The sequence below is a fragment of the Nerophis lumbriciformis genome, linkage group LG37, assembly GCF_033978685.3.
Source record: "Nerophis lumbriciformis linkage group LG37, RoL_Nlum_v2.1, whole genome shotgun sequence".
Classification (NCBI taxonomy): domain Eukaryota; kingdom Metazoa; phylum Chordata; class Actinopteri; order Syngnathiformes; family Syngnathidae; genus Nerophis; species Nerophis lumbriciformis.
Genome location: NC_084584.2, coordinates 8,551,852 through 8,575,000, shown reverse-complemented (window position 1 = coordinate 8,575,000; position 23,149 = coordinate 8,551,852). Strand labels below are relative to the sequence as shown.

Sequence of the window (23,149 nt, the reverse complement as noted above, 5' to 3'; positions counted from 1 at the left end):
CCTAGGGGAAGTCAAGAAGATGACACTTATAGATACTTTGTTGATTCCAGGGGAAGTCAAGAAGATGACACTTATAGATACCGGTACTTTGTTGATTCCAGGGGAAGTCAAGAAGATGACACTTATAGATACTTTGTTGTTCCCTAGGAGAAGTCAAGAAGATGACACTTATAGATACTCTGTTGGTCCCTAGGGGAAGTCAAGAAGATGACACTTATAGATACTATGTTGGTCCCTAGGAGAAGTCAAGAAGATGACACTTATAGATACTTTGTTGGTCCCTAGGGGAAGTCAAGAAGATGACACTTATAGATACTTTGTTGGTCCCTAGGGGAAGTCAAGAAGATGACACTTATAGATACTTTGTTGGTCCCTAGGGGAAGTCAAGAAGATGGCACTTATAGATACTTTGTTGATTCCAGGGGAAGTCAAGAAGATGACACTTATAGATACTTTGTTGGTCCCTAGGGGAAGTCAAGAAGATGACACTTATAGATACTTTGTTGGTCCCTAGGGGAAGTCAAGAAGATGACACTTATAGATACTTTGTTGATTCCAGGGGAAGTCAAGAAGATGACACTTATAGAAACTTTGTTGGTCCCTAGGGGAAGTCAAGAAGATGACACTTATAGATACTTTGTTGATTCCAGGGGAAGTCAAGAAGATGACACTTATAGATACTTTGTTGGTCCCTAGGGGAAGTCAAGAAGATGACACTTATAGATACTTTGTTGATTCCAGGGGAAGTCAAGAAGATGACACTTATAGATACTTTGTTGATTCCAGGGGAAGTCAAGAAGATGACACTTATAGATTCTTTGTTGGTCCCTAGGGGAAGTCAAGAAGATGACACTTATAGATACTTTGTTGGTCCCTAGGGGAAGTCAAGAAGATGACACTTATAGATACTTTGTTGGTCCCTAGGGGAAGTCAAGAAGATTACACTTATAGATACTTTGTTGGTCCCTAGGGGAAGTCAAGAAGATGACACTTATAGATACTTTGTTGGTCCCTAGGGGAAGTCAAGAAGATGACACTTATAGATACTTTGTTGGTCCCTAGGGGAAGTCAAGAAGATGACACTTATAGATACTTTGTTGGTCCCTAGGGGAAGTCAAGAAGATGACACTTATAGATACTTTGTTGGTCCCTAGGGGAAGTCAAGAAGATGACACTTATAGATACTTTGTTGGTCCCTAGGGGAAGTCAAGAAGATGACACTTATAGATACTTTGTTGATTCCAGGGGAAGTCAAGAAGATGACACTTATAGATACTTTGTTGGTCCCTAGGGGAAGTCAAGAAGATGACACTTATAGATACTTTGTTGGTCCCTAGGGGAAGTCAAGAAGATGACACTTATAGATACTTTGTTGGTCCCTAGGGGAAGTCAAGAAGATGACACTTATAGATACTTTGTTGATTCCAGGGGAAGTCAAGAAGATGACACTTATAGATACTTTGTTGATTCCAGGGGAAGTCAAGAAGATGACACTTATAGATTCTTTGTTGGTCCCTAGGGGAAGTCAAGAAGATGACACTTATAGATACTTTGTTGGTCCCTAGGGGAAGTCAAGAAGATGACACTTATAGATACTTTGTTGGTCCCTAGGGGAAGTCAAGAAGATTACACTTATAGATACTTTGTTGGTCCCTAGGGGAAGTCAAGAAGATGACACTTATAGATACTTTGTTGGTCCCTAGGGGAAGTCAAGAAGATGACACTTATAGATACTTTGTTGGTCCCTAGGGGAAGTCAAGAAGATGACACTTATAGATACTTTGTTGGTCCCTAGGGGAAGTCAAGAAGATGACACTTATAGATACTTTGTTGGTCCCTAGGGGAAGTCAAGAAGATGACACTTATAGATACTTTGTTGGTCCCTAGGGGAAGTCAAGAAGATGACACTTATAGATACTTTGTTGATTCCAGGGGAAGTCAAGAAGATGACACTTATAGATACTTTGTTGGTCCCTAGGGGAAGTCAAGAAGATGACACTTATAGATACTTTGTTGGTCCCTAGGGGAAGTCAAGAAGATGACACTTATAGATACTTTGTTGGTCCCTAGGGGAAGTCAAGAAGATGACACTTATAGATACTTTGTTGATTCCAAGGGAAGTCAAGAAGATGACACTTATAGATACTTTGTTGGTCCCTAGGAGAAGTCAAGAAGATGACACTTATAGATATTTTGTTGGTCCCTAGGGGAAGTCAAGAAGATGACACTTATAGATACTTTGTTGATTCCAGGGGAAGTCAAGAAGATGACACTTACAGATACTTTGTTGGTCCCTAGGGGAAGTCAAGAAGATGACACTTATAGATACTTTGTTGATTCCAGGGGAAGTCAAGAAGATGACACTTATAGATACTTTGTTGGTCCCTAGGGGAAGTCAAGAAGATGACACTTATAGATACTTTGTTGATTCCAGGGGAAGTCAAGAAGATGACACTTATAGATACCGGTACTTTGTTGATTCCAGGGGAAGTCAAGAAGATGACACTTATAGATACTTTGTTGTTCCCTAGGAGAAGTCAAGAAGATGACACTTATAGATACTCTGTTGGTCCCTAGGGGAAGTCAAGAAGATGACACTTATAGATACTTTGTTGGTCCCTAGGAGAAGTCAAGAAGATGACACTTATAGATACTTTGTTGGTCCCTAGGGGAAGTCAAGAAGATGACACTTATAGATACTTTGTTGGTCCCTAGGGGAAGTCAAGAAGATGACACTTATAGATACTTTGTTGGTCCCTAGGGGAAGTCAAGAAGATGGCACTTATAGATACTTTGTTGATTCCAGGGGAAGTCAAGAAGATGACACTTATAGATACTTTGTTGGTCCCTAGGGGAAGTCAAGAAGATGACACTTATAGATACTTTGTTGGTCCCTAGGGGAAGTCAAGAAGATGACACTTATAGATACTTTGTTGATTCCAGGGGAAGTCAAGAAGATGACACTTATAGAAACTTTGTTGGTCCCTAGGGGAAGTCAAGAAGATGACACTTATAGATACTTTGTTGATTCCAGGGGAAGTCAAGAAGATGACACTTATAGATACTTTGTTGGTCCCTAGGGGAAGTCAAGAAGATGACACTTATAGATACTTTGTTGATTCCAGGGGAAGTCAAGAAGATGACACTTATAGATACTTTGTTGATTCCAGGGGAAGTCAAGAAGATGACACTTATAGATTCTTTGTTGGTCCCTAGGGGAAGTCAAGAAGATGACACTTATAGATACTTTGTTGGTCCCTAGGGGAAGTCAAGAAGATGACACTTATAGATACTTTGTTGGTCCCTAGGGGAAGTCAAGAAGATGACACTTATAGATACTTTGTTGGTCTCTAGGGGAAGTCAAGAAGATGACACTTATAGATACTTTGTTGGTCCCCAGGGGAAGTCAAGAAGATGACACTTATAGATACTTTGTTGGTCCCTAGGGGAAGTCAAGAAGATTACACTTATAGATACTTTGTTGGTCCCTAGGGGAAGTCAAGAAGATGACACTTATAGATACTTTGTTGGTCCCTAGGGGAAGTCAAGAAGATGACACTTATAGATACTTTGTTGGTCCCTAGGGGAAGTCAAGAAGATGACACTTATAGATACTTTGTTGGTCCCCAGGGGAAGTCAAGAAGATGACACTTATAGATACTTTGTTGGTCCCTAGGGGAAGTCAAGAAGATTACACTTATAGATACTTTGTTGGTCCCTAGGGGAAGTCAAGAAGATGACACTTATAGATACTTTGTTGGTCCCTAGGGGAAGTCAAGAAGATGACACTTATAGATACTTTGTTGGTCTCTAGGGGAAGTCAAGAAGATGACACTTATAGATACTTTGTTGGTCCCTAGGGGAAGTCAAGAAGATGACACTTATAGATGCTTTGTTGGTCTCTAGGGGAAGTCAAGAAGATGACACTTATAGATACTTTGTTGGTCTCTAGGGGAAGTCAAGAAGATGACACTTATAGATACTTTGTTGGTCCCTAGGGGGAAGTCAAGAAGATGACACTTAAAGATACTTTGTTGGTCCCTAGGGGAAGTCAAGAAGATGACACTTATAGATACTTTGTTGGTCCCTAGGGGAAGTCAAGAAGATGACACTTATAGATACTTTGTTGGTCCCTAGGGGAAGTCAAGAAGATGACACTTATAGATACTTTGTTGGTCCCTAGGGGAAGTCAAGAAGATGACACTTAGACAAACGTTGTACAAAAAAAGTGAAATAAAAGAGCAGACAAATGAAATGTGACAAGAGAAAGTTGCAATGTTGATTCCGATAACACAAATCTGCCATGCAGGCTGTTATTTTCTTTAAATCTGTCATTGCTCAAAAGATAATATTGAATCAAAATCAGTGGTGTTACAAATTATTGACCTAGTTCATGTTACAATTACTTCACATCAAATATTACACTTAGAAATATTTTTTGGGGGAAATATTGCATATTTTGCCCAAACAAAAAAATAATTTATTTTACAAAAAGGGGCATACAAATGAACAAAATTAAAACTTAGACTTGACAGGTAGATCTGAAGTTGATCTAGAGATTTTCAGTTTGAAAGATTAAAAAACAAACAAACAAAGAAAAACACTTTCATTTGGATCCCAAATAATTTTAGTGGATTTAAAAAAAAAAATTATTATTATTTATTTTGTTTTTTTACATGTCCTGTTGTCTTATTGATCTATTTAATGCTCCAATTACTTCACATCAAATATTTCACTCAGAAATATTTTTGGAGGAAATATTGCATATTTTGCCAAAACAACAAATAGTTTATTTGACAAAAAAGGTATTAAAATTTTTTTTATAATTGAAGTTGATCTAGAGATTTTAAGGTTGGAAAAAAAAAAGAAAATTAAGACTTATTTTTAACACTTTTATTTGGATCCCGAATACTTTTTGTGGATTTTTTTATTTACATGTCTTGTCAGCCACTCAGGCAAATCCTATTGTTTATTAAATGTATTTATGTAGATGATCTACATCTGCTGTACATACAGTATTTACTTTACCAAAGAGAAGTGTTGGATACTTCTTATTTAGTATTTACTTTACCAAAGAGAAGTGTTGGATACTTCTTATTTGTATTTGACGTATTACATGATTTATTTCATGTTTGGACCACAGCAGGAGGAGGTAGGAAAAAGACAACAAAGAAGATAGAGACACGACGACAACAAAAAGAAAAACATCAGCAGGATTTTTTTTTAACTGTCATTGCTCAAAATATAATAATGAATCAAAATCTGTGGTGTTACAGATTAATGACCTACTTATTGCTCCAATTACTTCACATCAAATATTCGAGATTTAGTGTGTTTCCCATAAAAAAAAAGTGTTGTTTTTTTTGTATTTGTTTTTGTCAAAATAGAACAACAAAAAATCAAACTGACAAATTGACAGACAGACTTGAAGTTGTTCTAGAGCAGGGGTGTCAAACTCAAATACAGAGTGGGCCAAAATTTAAAACTGAACAAAGCCGCGGGCCAAGGTTGAACAAATGAACCTTTTAATAGAGACCCAAACAAGTTTTGCATTAAATATTGAACAAGCAAAGCTTATATAAATTCATAGTGACATGCAAAATCGAGTTTCAAATAATAATAATAATAATTAAAAAATATCAATGGCATATCAAATACAATTTAAATAAAAATTGAATGCCTGTTTTCTATTTGCAGCCTTCTGAGGTAAATATCAACTTTAACTTTTTCCACAGGCTAATACATTTGAAAATAAAATAATGAATAAACCAACCATTCAGGACTTTAAACTGCTCAGTTTGCAACACACTGATCTAATCTGATGTGCCCAAGCCAGATACCTGCCATCTTTTCTTGGATGCTAGTTCATTAATGTCGGGGCTCAGGCTTTGAGCTGAGGCAACCTTCATTATCGAACAAAGGTGTTCATCAGTCATTATATCTAGTCCACCCGGACCACAGTCTTGGGGGCGTGCCTTAAACGTACTCTACGAACTATCGTCATGTCCGCTTTTCATCTATTCTAACGTCGTTCAGACCCAGTCACAAGATATGTGCGGCTTCTGTACGCACACACGAGTGAATGCAACGCATACTTAATCAACAGCGATACTGTCATGTCTGTGTGATCATGTTTTTGTTTTGGTCATGTTTGGTTTTGTTTTTGGACTTTTTGTGCACTTTTGTTTTGTCACCATAGCAACCATTAGTTTTCACCTGTCCCGTCACGCACCTGTTTTCGTTAATCATGTCTAATAGTATTTAAGTTCATTGTTTTCAGTTTGTCGTTCTGACGACATCCCACAATTATGCTCTACACACTCTTCATCCTCTTAGATCCTGCTTCATGTCCCATGCCAAAGTAAGTTTTTGTTCCATGTTTATAGTCTTTTTGGTTTCATAGCTTGTTCTCCGCCATTGTGCGCGCCTTTTGTTTACTTCCTTTTTTTTGTCGTTATAGTGTTAAAATAAAAATGTACTTACATTCCTGTCTCGCCCGAGCCAACTTTCCGTTGCATCCCGGAAAAGCAAACACCCAGGACCAAGTCATGACAGATACAGGTTACACTGAGGGTGCCAGTATAAACAACTTTAACACTGTTAGAAATATGCGCCACACTGTGAATCCACACCAAACAAGAATGACAAACACATTTCGGGAGAACATCCGCACCGTAACACAACATAAACACAACAGAACAAATACCCAGAATCCTTTGCAGCACTAACTCTTCCGGGGCGCTACAAAATACACCCCCGCTACCACCAAACCTCCCCCCCACACACACACACCTTGTAGCGTCCCGGAAGAGTTAGTGCTGCAAAGGGTTTTGGGTATTTGTTCTGTTGTGTTTATGTTGTATTACGGTGCGGATGTTCTCCCAAAATGTGTTTGTCATTCTTGTTTGGTGTGGATTCACGGTGTGGCATATATTTCTAACAGTGTTAAAGTTATTTATTCGGCTGCCCTCAGTGTAACCTGTATGGCTGTTAATGAAGTATGTGTTGCATTCAATTGTGTGTGCGTGCAGAAGCCGCACATGTTATGTGAAAGGGCCAGCACTCGTTGGACTGGCAGAAAAGCAGTCGTGACGATTTTCGGGAGGGGCGCTGAAGTTTGGAAGACTCCCGGGAGGGTTGGCAAGTATTAGAATTAGCGGTGAATGCGGTGTTACCGCGGCACCGCCGCAATATATAATCGGCGGGCCAGCTTTAGTGTTAATTTGATATTGCCTCAAGGGCCAAGTGAAATTACACGGCGGGCCAGAGTTTGACACCCATGTTCTAGAGGTTTAAGCCATGAAAAAAAATAAGTAAAATATGACCTATTTTAAACACTTTTATGACTCCAAAACCATCCACATGCTTTGATCTTTCAGTGTGGAACAACACCCTGCTAGAAATGTTCTAGAACATGAGAACTTCTAAGAATGTTGGTCTCCCGCTGATGCAGGTGTGTGGTGAAGATCACCGGGGAGATGGTGCTCTCCTTCCCTGCAGGCATCACCAGGCACTTTGCCAACCACCCCACTCAGCCCGTCCTCATCTTCAGCATCAGCAACTACACCCGACTCCAGCAGGTCCTCCCCAATCCACAGCTGCTGTGCTGGTAGGTGGGGAACACAAACATCTGAAATTAATCCCAGTCCATCCATCAAGAGAGAGTGTGAAATCTTCTCCCCCTTGTAGTGATTGGCCCACAGAGGGTGGAGACACCAAGGAGTTCTGGGTCAACATGCCCAACCTGATGGGCCATCTGAAGAAAGTGGCCGAGCAGAAGCCGCAGGCGACATATTACAATGTAGATATGATCAAATATCAGGTATCTATCATCCATCATGTCCTTCACGCCATTTTCACATCATTCAATAACAACTGTTTCCACAAAATGTGTTCTAAAGAGCAACTTATTCAATATTGTTGAGGAAAAGTTAAGAGTGGTGTGCCAGCTCGCAGAGCACATCTTTATATAAGCCACACCCACTCAATTTTTGGGAAAAAAATATTGTTTTCATATACTAGCCACAGATATATATGTTGTGAAATTTGTTATTTACACAGAAATACTCTGTAAATTGTTTATTTACATACCATAATTGTTTCCAAAAGAAGCAATGTAGTATCTGTTAGTCTACAAAATAACTTGTTTCCCCCTCCCCATTTGGTGGAAGATTACCGTATTTTTCAGACTACAGAGCGCACCGTTATATAAGCCACATCCACTCAATTTTTTTGAAAATAAAATATTGTTTCCATATACTAGCCGCAGATATATACGTTGTGAAATTAGTTATTTACACAGAAATACTCTGTAAATGTTTATTTACATACCTTAATTGTTTCCAAATAAAGCAATGTAGTATCTGTTAGTCTACAAAATAACATGCCCCCCCCCCATTTGGTGGAAGATTACCGTATTTTCCAGACTACAGAGCGCACCGTTGTACAAGCCAGACCCACTAAACTTTTTTGAAAATAAAATATTGTTTCCATATACTAGCCGCAGATATAAATGTTCTGAAATGAGTTATTTACACAGAAGTACTCTGTAAATGTTTATTTACATACCTTAATTGTTTCCAAATGAAGCAATGTAGTATCTGTTAGTCTACAATATAACATGTTCCCCCCCCATTTGGTGGAAGATTACCGTATTTTCCAGACTACAGAGCGCACCGTTATACAAGCCAGACCCACTAAACTTTTTTGAAAATAAAATATTGTTTCCATATACTAGCCGCAGATATAAATGTTCTGAAATGAGTTATTTACACAGAAGTACTCTGTAAATGTTTATTTACATACCTTAATTGTTTCCAAATGAAGCAATGTAGTATCTGTTAGTCTACAAAATAACATGTTTCCCCCCCCATTTGGTGGAAGATTACCGTATTTTCCAGACTACAGAGCGCACCGTTATATAAGCCACACCCACTACATTTTTTTGAAAATCAAATATTGTTTCCATATATTAGCCGCAGATGTATATCTTGTGAAATGAGTTATTTACACAGAAAAATTCTGTAAAGGTAAATGCCAACAGTACTATGTTAACATGCTAACAATAACATGCCTACAGTCAGTGAAATACCAAAATGTATGCCACTGAGCTGCATACCTGCTCAATTACCTAAAGAAAATCTAACAAGCTAATTTTAGCACGTTAAAATATTTTACTGTGATGTGTGTACCTGCTAGCCTGCTGACGTTAACATGCATCAAGTTGTATACCTACAAAAATTTGCTAAAAAAACATGTTTAACATTAGTATGCTAGCAGGTATCATTTGTCAGGTAACAAAATATTTGACACTGAGATGTGTACCTACAAAATTTGCACAAAAAAAAAGCTAGAACGCTAATACTAGAATGCTAATAATTGTGCCGCGGGCCATTAAGAAATTAGTTGCGGGCTGCAAATGGTCCCCGGGCCGCACTTTGGACACCCCTGCTGTAGACGTTCAACTCTCAGCATCGGCAGTGAGCGAACTCGTCTAAAAGATGGCGCTATAGCACAACAATCACACCATTCCAGTGTCTCTGTTGGTGTTTTGTGAAAACTTTTTGTTGAATGCAAAACATTATGGCCGTTAGCGAAGAAAAATCCATCAATTAGCCGCACCGTTTTTATAAACCGCAGGGTTCAATGCGTAGGAAAAAAAGTTGCAGCTTACAGTCTGGTAAATATCGATGCTAGTACTTTTTTTTCCCTTTGAAATAAATTGTTAATGATTTATTTTTCATGATGAAAAATATCAAAATGCCCCCGCACTTTGTACAATAAAGATTCTTGTAGAACAAATATGCTAAACTATCTGTGTCACGGCGATGGAGTGACCCCAGGGTGCAGAGATGGACGGTGACATGCAAGTCAAAGAGCAAAGGGCAGAAAGAAAACGCTAACGCTCGACTCGCGTGACTCCAGCGCTGGCAAGGAGCATCAGGTGAACCGGAATGGACTTGATTACAAATAGACAGGAGGAAACTAAACAGAAAGTGACGGTGCAACAAAACAAAGTACCAAAATAAGAGCACCAGGACAGGAAACGATGCAAAACACGGCACAATAACTGAAGACAACGTTATATTTATATTTTAGGTGACACAATTAGTGTAATAACTACATATGGTTTTATATGACTCCATCTCATCCTTGGTCCGCTGCGTCTCAGGTGTCGGCGGACGGCATCCAATCCACTCCTCTCAATCTGGCCGTCAGTTGGCGCGGTGACGCCGACTGCACAGACCTGCGAATAGACTACAAATACAATGGCCATGCCATGGCGCACCCCGTGCCGCTGCACAACGTCCACTTCCTGGTTCCGGTGGACGGGGGCGTGGCTACACTCCAGGCCATGGTCCCACCTGCCACCTGGTGAGAACCCTCACATTCTCTAATGTTTGTCATGAGGAACAAAGAGGAAAAATATGCCTGAAATAATCAACAAAAAAATGCTTGTTTTGGTGTCCAATTAAGAGGAATGGTCAAAATGATATTTAATAATATTATATTTATTTTACTGCATTATGTTATTCTATCTGAGAGAGTTGTGTGAGCTGAGAGGTTGAGAGAATTTCGAGCATTGTATAACTATGAATACTGGAATTCATTTGAGTGGGGATTTCCTCAAAATTTGGGGATTTCGGGAAAAACTGGATTTTTTTCAAATGTAGGTAATACCACAATTGTCCCAGATGATATGAATGAGTTGGTGTTGGAGTTTTTCAAAATGGTTGAAAAATGTTGACGTAGTAACAGTTTGAATTGTATTTTGTATTTCGGAATTCCTGGAATTTCGGGAAAATCGGGAATTTGTGCGAAAAGAAAAATGGTAGTTTTGTTGTCCCAACTAAAGGTTTTGACGGTGGAATGGTCAAAAACGGTTGGAAAATGTGGACTGTGAAAGCTTTCCAGGAAGAGGTGAACAAAAGGCTTTGGAAAATTGGGAATTCCTGGAATTTTTCTGGACTTGTAAAATGGTATTTTGATTGTCCAAGGTGAGTGGATGTTGCAACTGTTCTAATCAGGTGAGAAATGTGCTTTGTATATTGCCCATTCATTTGTAATTGGGAGGAAATTACCGGAAATTCTGGGAAAACTGGTAATTTTGGGAAAGGGACAACATGTTGTTTTTTTTCAATATATGGGAAGAGTAGTGTGGGTTGATGGTTGGAGGGTCAAATATGGCGCACAATTTAGAGAATTTAGGGCATTGTATAACTATGAATACTGGAATTCATTTGAGTGGGGATTTCCTCAAAATTTGGGGATTTCGGGAAAAAATTGAATTTTTTCAAATATAGGTAATACCACAATTGTCCCAGATGATATGAATGAGTTGGTGTTGGAGTTTTTCAAAATGGTTGAAAAATGTTGACGTAGTAACAGTATGAATTGTATTTCGGAATTCCTGGAATTTCGGGAAAACCGGGAATTTGTGTGAAAAGAAAAATGGTAGTTTTGTTGTCCCAACTAAAGGTTTTGACGGTGGAATGGTCAAAAACGGTTGGAAAATGTGGACTGTGAAAACATTCCAGGAAGAGGTGAAAATAAGGCTTTGGAAAATTGGGAATTCCTGGAATTTTTCTGGACTTGAAAAATGGTATTTTGATTGTCCAAGGTGAGTGGATGTTGCAACTGTTCTAATCGGGTGAGAAATGTGCTTTGTATATTGCCCATTCATTTGTAATTGGGAGGAAATTACCGGAAATTCTGGGAAAACTGGTAATTTTGGGAAAGGGACAACATGTTTTTTTTTTTCAATATATGGGAAGAGTAGTGTGGGTTGATGGTTGGAGGGTCAAATATGGCGCACAATTTAGAGAATTTAGGGCATTGTATAACTATGAATACTGGAATTCATTTGAGTGGGGATTTCCTCAAAATTTGGGGATTTCGGGAAAAAATTGAATTTTTTCAAATATAGGTAATACCACAATTGTCCCAGATGATATGAATGAGTTGGTGTTGGAGTTTTTCAAAATGGTTGAAAAATGTTGACGTAGTAACAGTATGAATTGTATTTCGGAATTCCTGGAATTTCGGGAAAACCGGGAATTTGTGTGAAAAGAAAAATGGTAGTTTTGTTGTCCCAACTAAAGGTTTTGACGGTGGAATGGTCAAAAACGGTTGGAAAATGTGGACTGTGAAAACATTCCAGGAAGAGGTGAAAATAAGGCTTTGGAAAATTGGGAATTCCTGGAATTTTTCTGGACTTGAAAAATGGTATTTTGATTGTCCAAGGTGAGTGGATGTTGCAACTGTTCTAATCGGGTGAGAAATGTGCTTTGTATATTGCCCATTCATTTGTAATTGGGAGGAAATTACCGGAAATTCTGGGAAAACTGGTAATTTTGGGAAAGGGACAACATGTTTTTTTTTTTCAATATATGGGAAGAGTAGTGTGGGTTGATGGTTGGAGGGTCAAATATGGCGCACAATTTAGAGAATTTAGGGCATTGTATAACTATGAATACTGGAATTCATTTGAGTGGGGATTTCCTCAAAATTTGGGGATTTCGGGAAAAAATTGAATTTTTTCAAATATAGGTAATACCACAATTGTCCCAGATGATATGAATGAGTTGGTGTTGGAGTTTTTCAAAATGGTTGAAAAATGTTGACGTAGTAACAGTATGAATTGTATTTCGGAATTCCTGGAATTTCGGGAAAACCGGGAATTTGTGTGAAAAGAAAAATGGTAGTTTTGTTGTCCCAACTAAAGGTTTTGACGGTGGAATGGTCAAAAACGGTTGGAAAATGTGGACTGTGAAAACATTCCAGGAAGAGGTGAAAATAAGGCTTTGGAAAATTGGGAATTCCTGGAATTTTTCTGGACTTGAAAAATGGTATTTTGATTGTCCAAGGTGAGTGGATGTTGCAACTGTTCTAATCGGGTGAGAAATGTGCTTTGTATATTGCCCATTCATTTGTAATTGGGAGGAAATTACCGGAAATTCTGGGAAAACTGGTAATTTTGGGAAAGGGACAACATGTTTTTTTTTTTCAATATATGGGAAGAGTAGTGTGGGTTGATGGTTGGAGGGTCAAATATGGCGCACAATTTAGAGAATTTAGGGCATTGTATAACTATGAATACTGGAATTCATTTGAGTGGGGATTTCCTCAAAATTTGGGGATTTCGGGAAAAAATTGAATTTTTTCAAATATAGGTAATACCACAATTGTCCCAGATGATATGAATGAGTTGGTGTTGGAGTTTTTCAAAATGGTTGAAAAATGTTGACTTAGTAACATTTTGAATTTAAATGGGTATTTCGGAATTTCTGGAATTTCGGGAAAACCGGGAGTCTGTGCGAAAAGAAAAATGGTAGTTTTGTTGTCCCAACTAAAGGTTTTGACGGTGGAATGGTCAGAAACGGTTGGAAAATGTGGACTGTGAAAACTTTCCAGGAAGAGGTGAAAAAAAGGCTTTTGGAAAATTGGGAATTCCTGGAATTTTTCTGGACTTGAAAAATGGTATTTTGATTGTCCAAGGTGAGTGGATGTTGCAACTGTTCTAATCAGGTGAGAAATGTGCTTTGTATATTGCCCATTCATTTGTAATTGGGAGGAAATTCTGGGAAAACTGGTAATTTTGGGAAAGGGACAACATGTTTTTTTTTTCGATATATGGGAAGAGTAGTGTGGGTTGATGGTTGGAGGGTCAAATATGGCGCACAATTTAGAGAATTTAGGGCATTGTATAACTATGAATACTGGAATTCATTTGAGTGGGGATTTCCTCAAAATTTGGGGATTTCGGGAAAAAATGGAATTTTTTCAAATATTGGTAATACCACAATTGTCCCAGATGATATGAATGAGTTGGTGTTGGAGTTTTTCAAAATGGTTGAAAAACGTTGACGTAGTAACAGTTTGAATTTAAATGGGTATTTCAGAATTCCTGGAATTTCGGGAAAAACGGGAATTTGTGCGAAAAGAAAAATGGTAGTTTTGTTGTCCCAACTAAAGGTTTTGACGGTGGAATGGTCAAAAACGGTTGGGAAATGTGGACTGTGAAAACTTTCCAGGAAGAGGTGAAAATAAGGCTTTGGAAAATTGGGAATTCCTGGAATTTTTCTGGACTTGTAAAATGGTATTTTGATTGTCCAAGGTGAGTGGATGTTGCAACTGTTCTAATCGGGTGAGAAATGTGCTTTGTATATTGCCCATTCATTTGTAATTGGGAGGAAATTACCGGAAATTCTGGGAAAACTGGTAATTTTGGGAAAGGGACAACATGGTTTTTTTTTTCGATATATGGGAAGAGTAGTGTGGGTTGATGGTTGGAGGGTCAAATATGGCGCACAATTTAGAGAATTTAGGGCATTGTATAACTATGAATACTGGAATTCATTTGAGTGGGGATTTAGGGAAAAACTGGAATTTTTTCAAATGTAGGTAATACCACAATTGTCCCAGATGATATGAATTACCGGTAGTTGGTGTTGGAGTTTTTCAAAATGGTTGAAAAATTTTGACGTAGTAACAGTTTGAATTGTATTTCGTATTTTGGAATTCCTGGAATTTCGGGAAAACCGGGAATTTGTGCGAAAAGAAAAATGGTAGTTTTGTTGTCCCAACTAAAGGTTTTGACAGTGGAATGGTCAAAAACGGTTGGAAAATGTGGACTGTGAAAGCTTTCCAGGAAGAGGTAAAAAAAAAGGCTTTGGAAAATTGGGAATTCCTGGAATTTTTCTGGACTTGAAAAATTGTATTTTGATTGTCCAAGGTGAGTGGATGTTGCAACTGTTCTAATCAGGTGAGAAATGTGCTTTGTATATTGCCCATTCATTTGTAATTGGGAGGAAATTCTGGGAAAACTGGTAATTTTGGGAAAGGGACAACATGTTTTTTTTTTCGATAAATGGGAAGAGTAGTGTGGGTTGATGGTTGGAGGGTCAAATATGGCGCACAATTTAGAGAATTTAGGGCATTGTATAACTATGAATACTGGAATTCATTTGAGTGGGGATTTCCTCAAAATTTGGGGATTTCGGGAAAAACTGGAATTTTTTCAAATATAGGTAATACCACAATTGTCCCAGATGATATGAATGAGTTGGTGTTGGAGTTTTTCAAAATGGTTGAAAAATGTTGACGTAGTAACAGTTTGAATTTAAATGGGTATTTCAGAATTCCTGGAATTTCGGGAAAAACGTGAATTTGTGCGAAAAGAAAAATGGTAGTTTTGTTGTCCCAACTAAAGGTTTTGACGGTGGAATGGTCAAAAACGGTTGGAAAATGTGGACTGTGAAAACTTTCCAGGAAGAGGTGAAAATAAGGCTTTGGAAAATTGGGAATTCCTGGAATTTTTCTGGACTTGAAAAATGGTATTTTGATGTTGCAACTGTTCTAATCAGGTGAGAAATGTGCTTTGTATATTGCCCATTCATTTGTAATTGGGAGGAAATTAGCGGAAATTCTGGGGAAACTGGTAATTTTGGGAAAGGGACAACATGTTGTTTTTTTTCAATATATGGGAAGAGTAGTGTGGGTTGATGGTTGGAGGGTAAAATATGGCACAGAATTTAGAGAATTTAGAGCATTGTATAACTATGAATACTGGAATTCATTTGAGTGGGGATTTCCTGGAAATTTGGGGATTTCGGGAAAAAATTAATATTTTTTCAAATACAGGTAATACCACAATTGTCCCAGATGATATGAATGGTTTGGTGTTGGAGTTTTTCAAAATGGTTGAAAAATGTTGACGTTGTAACATTTTGGGTATTTCTGAATTCCTGGAAAAATCGGGAATTTGTACGAAAAGATAAATGCTAGTTGTCCCAACTAAGGAATGTTTTGAAGGTGGAATGGTCAGAAATGGTTGGAAAATGTGGACTGTGAAAACTTTCCAGCAAGAGGTGAAAATAAGGCTTTGGAAAATTGGGAATTCCTGGAATTTTTCTGGACTTGAAAAAGGAAAAAGACGGTCAAAATAAATCAACTCATTTGTAAGAAGTAAAGGGACATTTGACACATTTATAATGATTTTGAAGTCAATGACAAGTTACATCTTGTTTAAAACTCTCATTTTGGCTACTTGATGATACAATTGGTTACAAATCTCAACAAAAACATAACTTTAAAAAACAAATTATTGATTAAAGTAAGACATAAAAATGTCAATATTGGGGGCTTTGATGGTGGAGTGCGCCCCCTACTGTGTGGAACATGTGTTACAGCCATATCTAAATATGTCCAACTCATCTTTAAAAACATCAAGTTTTTTCATACGAAAAGTTGTGTGCAAAAACCTCAAAGATTTCAAAAAGCTATTTTTCAAACAATAATCAATAATTTGTTGCGTGCAATGTGAGGCGGTGACGTTATGAGCTGAATAATTCCATCATGATAAGTTCGATGATATTAAATAGCAATCTAGGGCTGGTTAAGGGCCACAAAAAGCCTACAGGTGTAATGAGAAACAGTGATGTATGCAGCATTTAATTGCACCTGCGGTAGGGAAGGGATGGGTGGATCTCACATGACCATTTTGCAATGCGGTCTGCTGGAAATGATGGAAAGCGCCACTCAACCCCGGCCGAGTCATACCGAAGACTATAAAAATGGGAGCCCTGCTTGGCACTCAGCATCAAGGGTTGGAATTGGGGGTTAAATCACCCAAATATTATTCCCGAGCGCGACCACCGCTGCTGCTCACTGCTCCCCTCACCTCCCAGGGGGTGAACAAGGGGATGGGTCAAATGCAGAGAATAATTTCACCACACCTAGTGTGTGCGTGTGGTACTTTAACTTTAACTTAACACTGACGTGTGCCACAAAACACATTTTCAATATTCAAGACTCTAAAGCAGTCTAGTTGTCAGGTTCCATGTGTCAGGTAAACCAGCACAAATGTGAATGCTGTGTTTTGTCCACAGGGATGCAGAGCAGCAGACCATAGAGTGGAAGATCCCCAGCCTTTCCAATAGGTCGGAAAATGGAGGCAAGTTTCACTTTCACTTTCAGTTTGTCGGGAGCGTGCATGGGGGTTTGACGTGCGTGTGGTACAGGAGTGGGGGCTCTCCTGGGCCGCTTCCAGATGACGGAGGGTGTGAGTGCAGGCTCCCAGCTGGGGGTGGACTTCAGCAGCGAGGGCAGCACCTTGTCGGGCTGCCAGGTGCAGCTGCTGGGGAGTGGCTACCGGCTGTCCCTGATCAAGAAGAGGTTCTCTGCAGGTCAGTCAAACATCCTTTATTCACCTCACTGGGAGTCTTCTTACCTGGCCACTATCTTCTTACCTGGCCACAATCTTCTTACCTGGCCACATTGCTCTTTGGTCCGCAGGGAAATATTTGGCAGACAATTAGACTGTGACTGCTGCTGCGTTTATGCAATTTGATAACAACATTTCTACACCTTCAATGAGGGAAATGGCAACTTTCAACTTCCTGGTGATTCATCCTTCCAGACTGTTGTCCTGTAAAGTGTCAGATGTATAGGCTGACTTACCCATGGTTCCTCTTTCTTCACAAGGTTTCTTTCTTTCTTTCTTTCTTTACTTTACTTTTTCTTTAGCCGTGGAAATGCCACATTGTGAAGACTTAAAATGTTTTTGCAGCACAAAATTGATTTGTATTATATATATATATATATATATATATATATATATATATATATATATATATATATATATATATATATATATATATATATATATATATATATATATGATATTACACGTGTGTGCGATGATCATGATTCAGAGTACAAAGGTTCAAAAGGTTTTTGTTAATAATCTGTTCTAAAACTGTGGACAAAGGCTAAAATTGTTTGGAAACAAACGGGGAAAAAAATCTCTCTCCCTTTGTGTGTGTGTGTGTGTGTGTGTGTGTGTGTGTGTGTATTATATAGATACTGTATATATATGTATGTATGTAAATATATATGTATGTATATCTATGTATATGTATGTATGTATGTGTAAATATATATGTATGTATATCTATGTACATATATGTATGTGTATGTATGTATATATATGTATATGTGAATATATATATATATATATATATATATATATGTGTGTGAATATATATATATATATATTCACTTATATATATATATATATATATATATGTGTATGTGTAAATATATATGTATGTATATCTATGTACATATATGTATGTGTATGTATGTATGTATGTATGTACAGTGGGGCAAAAAAGTATTTAGTCAGCCACCGATTGTGCAAGTTCTCCCACTTAAAATGATGACAGAGGTCTGTAATTTTCATCGAAGGTACACTTCAACTGTGAGAGACAGAAAATTCACATTGTAGGAATTTTAAATAATTTATTTGTAAATTATGGTGGAAAATAAGTATTTGGTCACTTCAAACAAGGAAGATCTCTGGCTCTCACAGACCTGTAACTTCTTCTTTAAGAAGCTCTTCTGTCCTCCACTCGTTACCTGTATTAATGGCACCTGTTTGAACTCGTTATCTGTATAAAAGACACTTGTCCACAGCCTCAAACAGTCAGAATCCAAACTCCACTATGGCCAAGACCAAAGAGCTGTCGAAGGACACCAGGAAAAGAATTGTAGACCTGCACCAGACTGTGAAGAGTGAATCTACAATAGGCAAGCAGCTTGGTGTGAAAAAATCAACTGTGGGAGCAATTATCAGAAAATGGAAGACATACAAGACCACTGATAATCTCCCTCGATCTGGGGCTCCACGCAAGATCTCATCCCGTGGGGTCAAAATGATCATGAGAACGGTGAGCAAAAATCCCAGAACCACACGGGGGGACCTGGTGAATGACCTGCAGAGAGCTGGGACCAAAGTAACAAAGGTTACCATCAGTAACACACTACGCCGACAGGGAATCAAATCCTGCAGGGCCAGACGTGTCCCCCTGCTTAAGCCAGTGCATGTCCAGGCCCGTCTGAAGTTTGCCAGAGAGCACATGGATGATACAGCAGAGGATTGGGAGAATGTCATGTGGTCAGATGAAACCAAAATAGAACTTTTTGGTATAAACTCAACTCATCATGTTTGGAGGAAGAAGAATACTGAGTTGCATCCCAAGAACACCATACCTACTGTGAAGCATGGGGGTGGAAACATCATGCTTTGGGGCTGTTTTTCTGCTAAGGGGACAGGCCGACTGATCTGTGTTAAGGAAAGAATGAATGGGGCCATGTATCGTGAGATTTTGAGCCAAAACCTCCTTCCATCAGTGAGAGCTTTGAAGATGAAACGTGGCTGGGTCTTCCAGCATGACAATGATCCCAAACACACCGCCCGGGCAACGAAGGAGTGGCTCCGTAAGAAGCATTTGAAAGTCCTGGAGTGGCCTAGCCAGTCTCCAGACCTCAACCCCATAGAAAATCTGTGGAGGGAGTTGAAAGTCCGTGTTGCTCGGCGACAGCCCCAAAACATCACTGCTCTCGAGAAGATCTGCATGGAGGAATGGGCCAAAATACCAGCTACTGTGTGTGCAAACCTGGTAAAGACCTATAGTAATCCGTTGACCTCTGTTATTGCCAACAAAGGTTGTATTACAAAGTATTGAGTTGAATTTTTGTTATTGACCAAATACTTATTTTCCACCATAATTTACAAATACATTCTTTAAAAATCCTACAATGTGAATTCCTGGATTTTTTTTTCACATTCTGTCTCTCAAAGTTGAAGTGTACATATGATGATAATTACAGACCTCTGTCATCATTTTAAGTGGGAGAACTTGCACAATTGGTGGCTGACTAAATACTTTTTTGCCCCACTGTATATATATATATATATATATGTGTGTGAATAAATATATATATATATATATATATTCACTTATATATATATATATATATATATATATATATATATATATATATATATATATATATATATATATATATATATATATATATATATATATATATATATATACAGTGGTGGTCAAAAGTGTAGAGAACATCATGTCATGGCTGTCTTGACTTGATTTCTACAACTCTTATTTTTTTGTGATGTAGTGATTGGAGCACATACTTGTTGCTCACAAAAAACATTCATGAAGTTTGCTTCTTTTATGAATTTATTATGGCTCTACTGAAAATGTGAGGGTCAAAAGTATACATACAGCAACATACATGATCAATGTTGGTGATGCAATCAAATGTTCTTCATGGCTTCTTGACTTCATGTGAGTGATTATGATTGTTGACTTCTCTGAGCACATTTAAATATGTGATGCAGTCATTAGACTCGCTTACAAACGCCACAATGGGAAAGTCAAAGGAACTCAGCACAGATCTGAAAAAACAAATCATTGACTTGAACAAGTCAGGAAAGTCACTTGGAGCCATTTCAAAGCAGCTTAAGGTCCCAAGAGCAACTGTGCAGACAATTGTTGGTAAGCATACAGTGCATGGCGCAGTTTTGTCACTGCCACGATCAGGAAAAAAATGCAAGCTATCACCTGCTGCTGAGAGAAAATTGGAACACAGGTGTCAGTGTCCACAGTCAAGCCTGTTTTGCCTCGCCATGGACTGAGAGGCTACCATGCAAGAAGGAAATTGCAAATTGATCAGGACAAGCTAAAATCATCAGCCCGGAGGTTGGGTCTTGGGCGCAGTTGGGTGTCCCAACAGGACAATGACCCCAAACACACCTCAAAAGTGGTAAAGGAATGGCTAAATCAGGCTAGAATTAAGGTTTTAGAAACTTAAAGGTGTGGACAATGCTGAAGAAACAAGTCCATGTCAGAAAAGCAACACATTTAGCTGAACTGCAGCAATTTAGTGGTCAAGTGGTCAAGCAGAAGCTTGTGGATGGCTACCAAAAGCGCCTTATTGCAGGTAAACTTGCCAAGGGACATGTAAGCAAATATTAACATTGCTGTATGTATACTTTTGACCCTCACATTTTCAGTAGAGCCATAATAAATTCATAAAAGAAGCAAACTTCATGAATGTTTTTTGTGACCAACAAGTATGTGCTCCAATCACTACATCACAAAAAAATAGAAATGATTGTAAAGTCAAGACAGCCATGACATGATGTTCTTTACAAGTGTATGTACACTTTTGACCACCACTGTATATATATATATATATATATATATATATATATATATATATATATATATATATATATATATATATATATATATATATATATATATATATATATATATATGTATGTATGTGGATGCGTGTGAATAAGTATATATTTATATATGCATATATATTTATGTATATACATATATATGTATTTATATGTGTATACGCATATATAATTATGTATATATGTGTGTATGCATGTATAATTATGTATATATGTGTATATGCATATATACTTATGTATATATGTGTGTATGCATGTATAATTATGTATATATATGTGTATGCATATATACTTATGTATATATGTGTGTATGCATGTATAATTATGTATATATGTGTGTATGCATGTATAATTATGTATATATGTGTATATGCATATATACTTATGTATATATGTGTGTATGCATGTATAATTATGTATATATGTATATATGCATATATACTTATGTATATATGTGTGTATGCATGTATAATTATGTATATATGTGTATATGTATATATATTTATGTATATATGTATCTATATGTGTGTATATACTGTATATATACACATGTGTATTTACATACATACACATGTATACACACAAACACACCCATATATGTCTATATGTGTATATATGTATAATCATATATGTATTTGTGTGTGTGTGTGTATATATATATAGTTATCTACATATGTATATATGTATAGTTATGTATATATATATATAGTTTCATATGTATAGTTATGTGTATATATGTACATATGTGTGTGTATATAATTGTATGTATGTGTGTATGTGTATATATGTTTTTATATATGTGTGTACCGGTATGTATATATATGTGTGTGTGTGTATATATATATATATATATATATATATATATATATGTGTGTGTATATATATATATATATATATATATATATATATATATATACTGTATATATGTGTGTGTGTGTATATATATATATATATATATATATATATATATATATATATATATATTTATTTATTTATATATATATATATATATATATATATATATATTTATTTATATATATATATATATTATATTTATTTATTTATTTATATATATATAAATATATATATATAAAATCAATTGAATTGTGTCTGCCAATAAATATGTGTAAATGAGCCTTAAGGTGAAGGAGGTCAAGAGTGCTGAAAGAAGGAAGTGGTCTTAATAATGAAATCTATTTGGACTGATATCAAAAAGTGTTTGATTTCCTTTCATGTCCACACTGTTGATGCCATGCTTTTCTACTAGCAATATATGAAGAAGTAGCTGTACAAAGTGTAGATAAAGAGTTATGTTTTAAAACACTTCTATGATAGATGTTTGTGTTTGTTTGTTTGTTGTTGTTGTTGTTGTTGTCCAACATAAGACTTGTTGGAACATCTTTCATCCTTGTTACTGTTGGTGCTGCATGAACTCTGCATTGCTCTGTTTCCATGGCAGCAAGGTCCTCATGCTTGGTCCCACCTCTACAACTCTATTGTCCTTCACTCAGATATGTTCCCACTTCTACAACTCTATTGTCCTTCATTCAGATATGTTCCCACTTCTACCAAACTCTTGTTTCCTGTCACTCAGGCTCTCCAAACTAAAAGCATGCGGAGCCATTTTCATAGTTGTCACTTTCAAAACCGTTCAGGGTCCGTTCAGTTTCGGTGACTGTTCAAGGTCCCAAACAGGTCTCAGTCAATAAAGATTTAAAAATAAGTATTGTATTAATATATTTGTTTACTTTCAACACTTAAATATCAATTTCACAAATATCCATTGCCACAGTTTGTTTATTTTTTTAGTTTTATGCCCTTTTTTTCTTAAAGAAAACCCATTTTTTTATGGCAGAACTACAAAACATGGAATATTTCCTCTTAAACATTTTTCCAAATGGAACATTTGGAACCTTAAACAGTTCAATAATTCATAACATTATTATTTGTTGAACAATGCCAGTGTGTCAGTAACATCGACAATGTGTTAAGAGCCATTGCACAAAAGTGTCAAAAATAAGTCACATTATTTTGAAGTGTTTCCTAAACATAGGGCCGGTGTTGTGGTCT

The 23,149-nt window shown here is 37.2% G+C and overlaps 1 protein-coding gene across 1 annotated transcript in view; it reads left to right on the top strand.

Annotated features, from left to right (window-relative positions):
• The window catches only part of sgip1b (SH3GL interacting endocytic adaptor 1b), a 78,767-nt gene extending 61,201 nt beyond the window's left edge, over window positions 1-17,566 (top strand). Inside the window, exons 19-24 of the mRNA XM_061931551.2 lie at window positions 7,454-7,609; window positions 7,690-7,822; window positions 10,172-10,374; window positions 16,890-16,954; window positions 17,022-17,186; window positions 17,296-17,566. Coding sequence (XP_061787535.2) covers window positions 7,454-7,609; window positions 7,690-7,822; window positions 10,172-10,374; window positions 16,890-16,954; window positions 17,022-17,186; window positions 17,296-17,318 — 745 coding nt within the window. The 3' untranslated portion in view covers window positions 17,319-17,566. The remainder of the gene's footprint in view (window positions 1-7,453; window positions 7,610-7,689; window positions 7,823-10,171; window positions 10,375-16,889; window positions 16,955-17,021; window positions 17,187-17,295) is intronic.
• The last annotated feature ends 5,583 nt before the right edge of the window (window positions 17,567-23,149 follow it).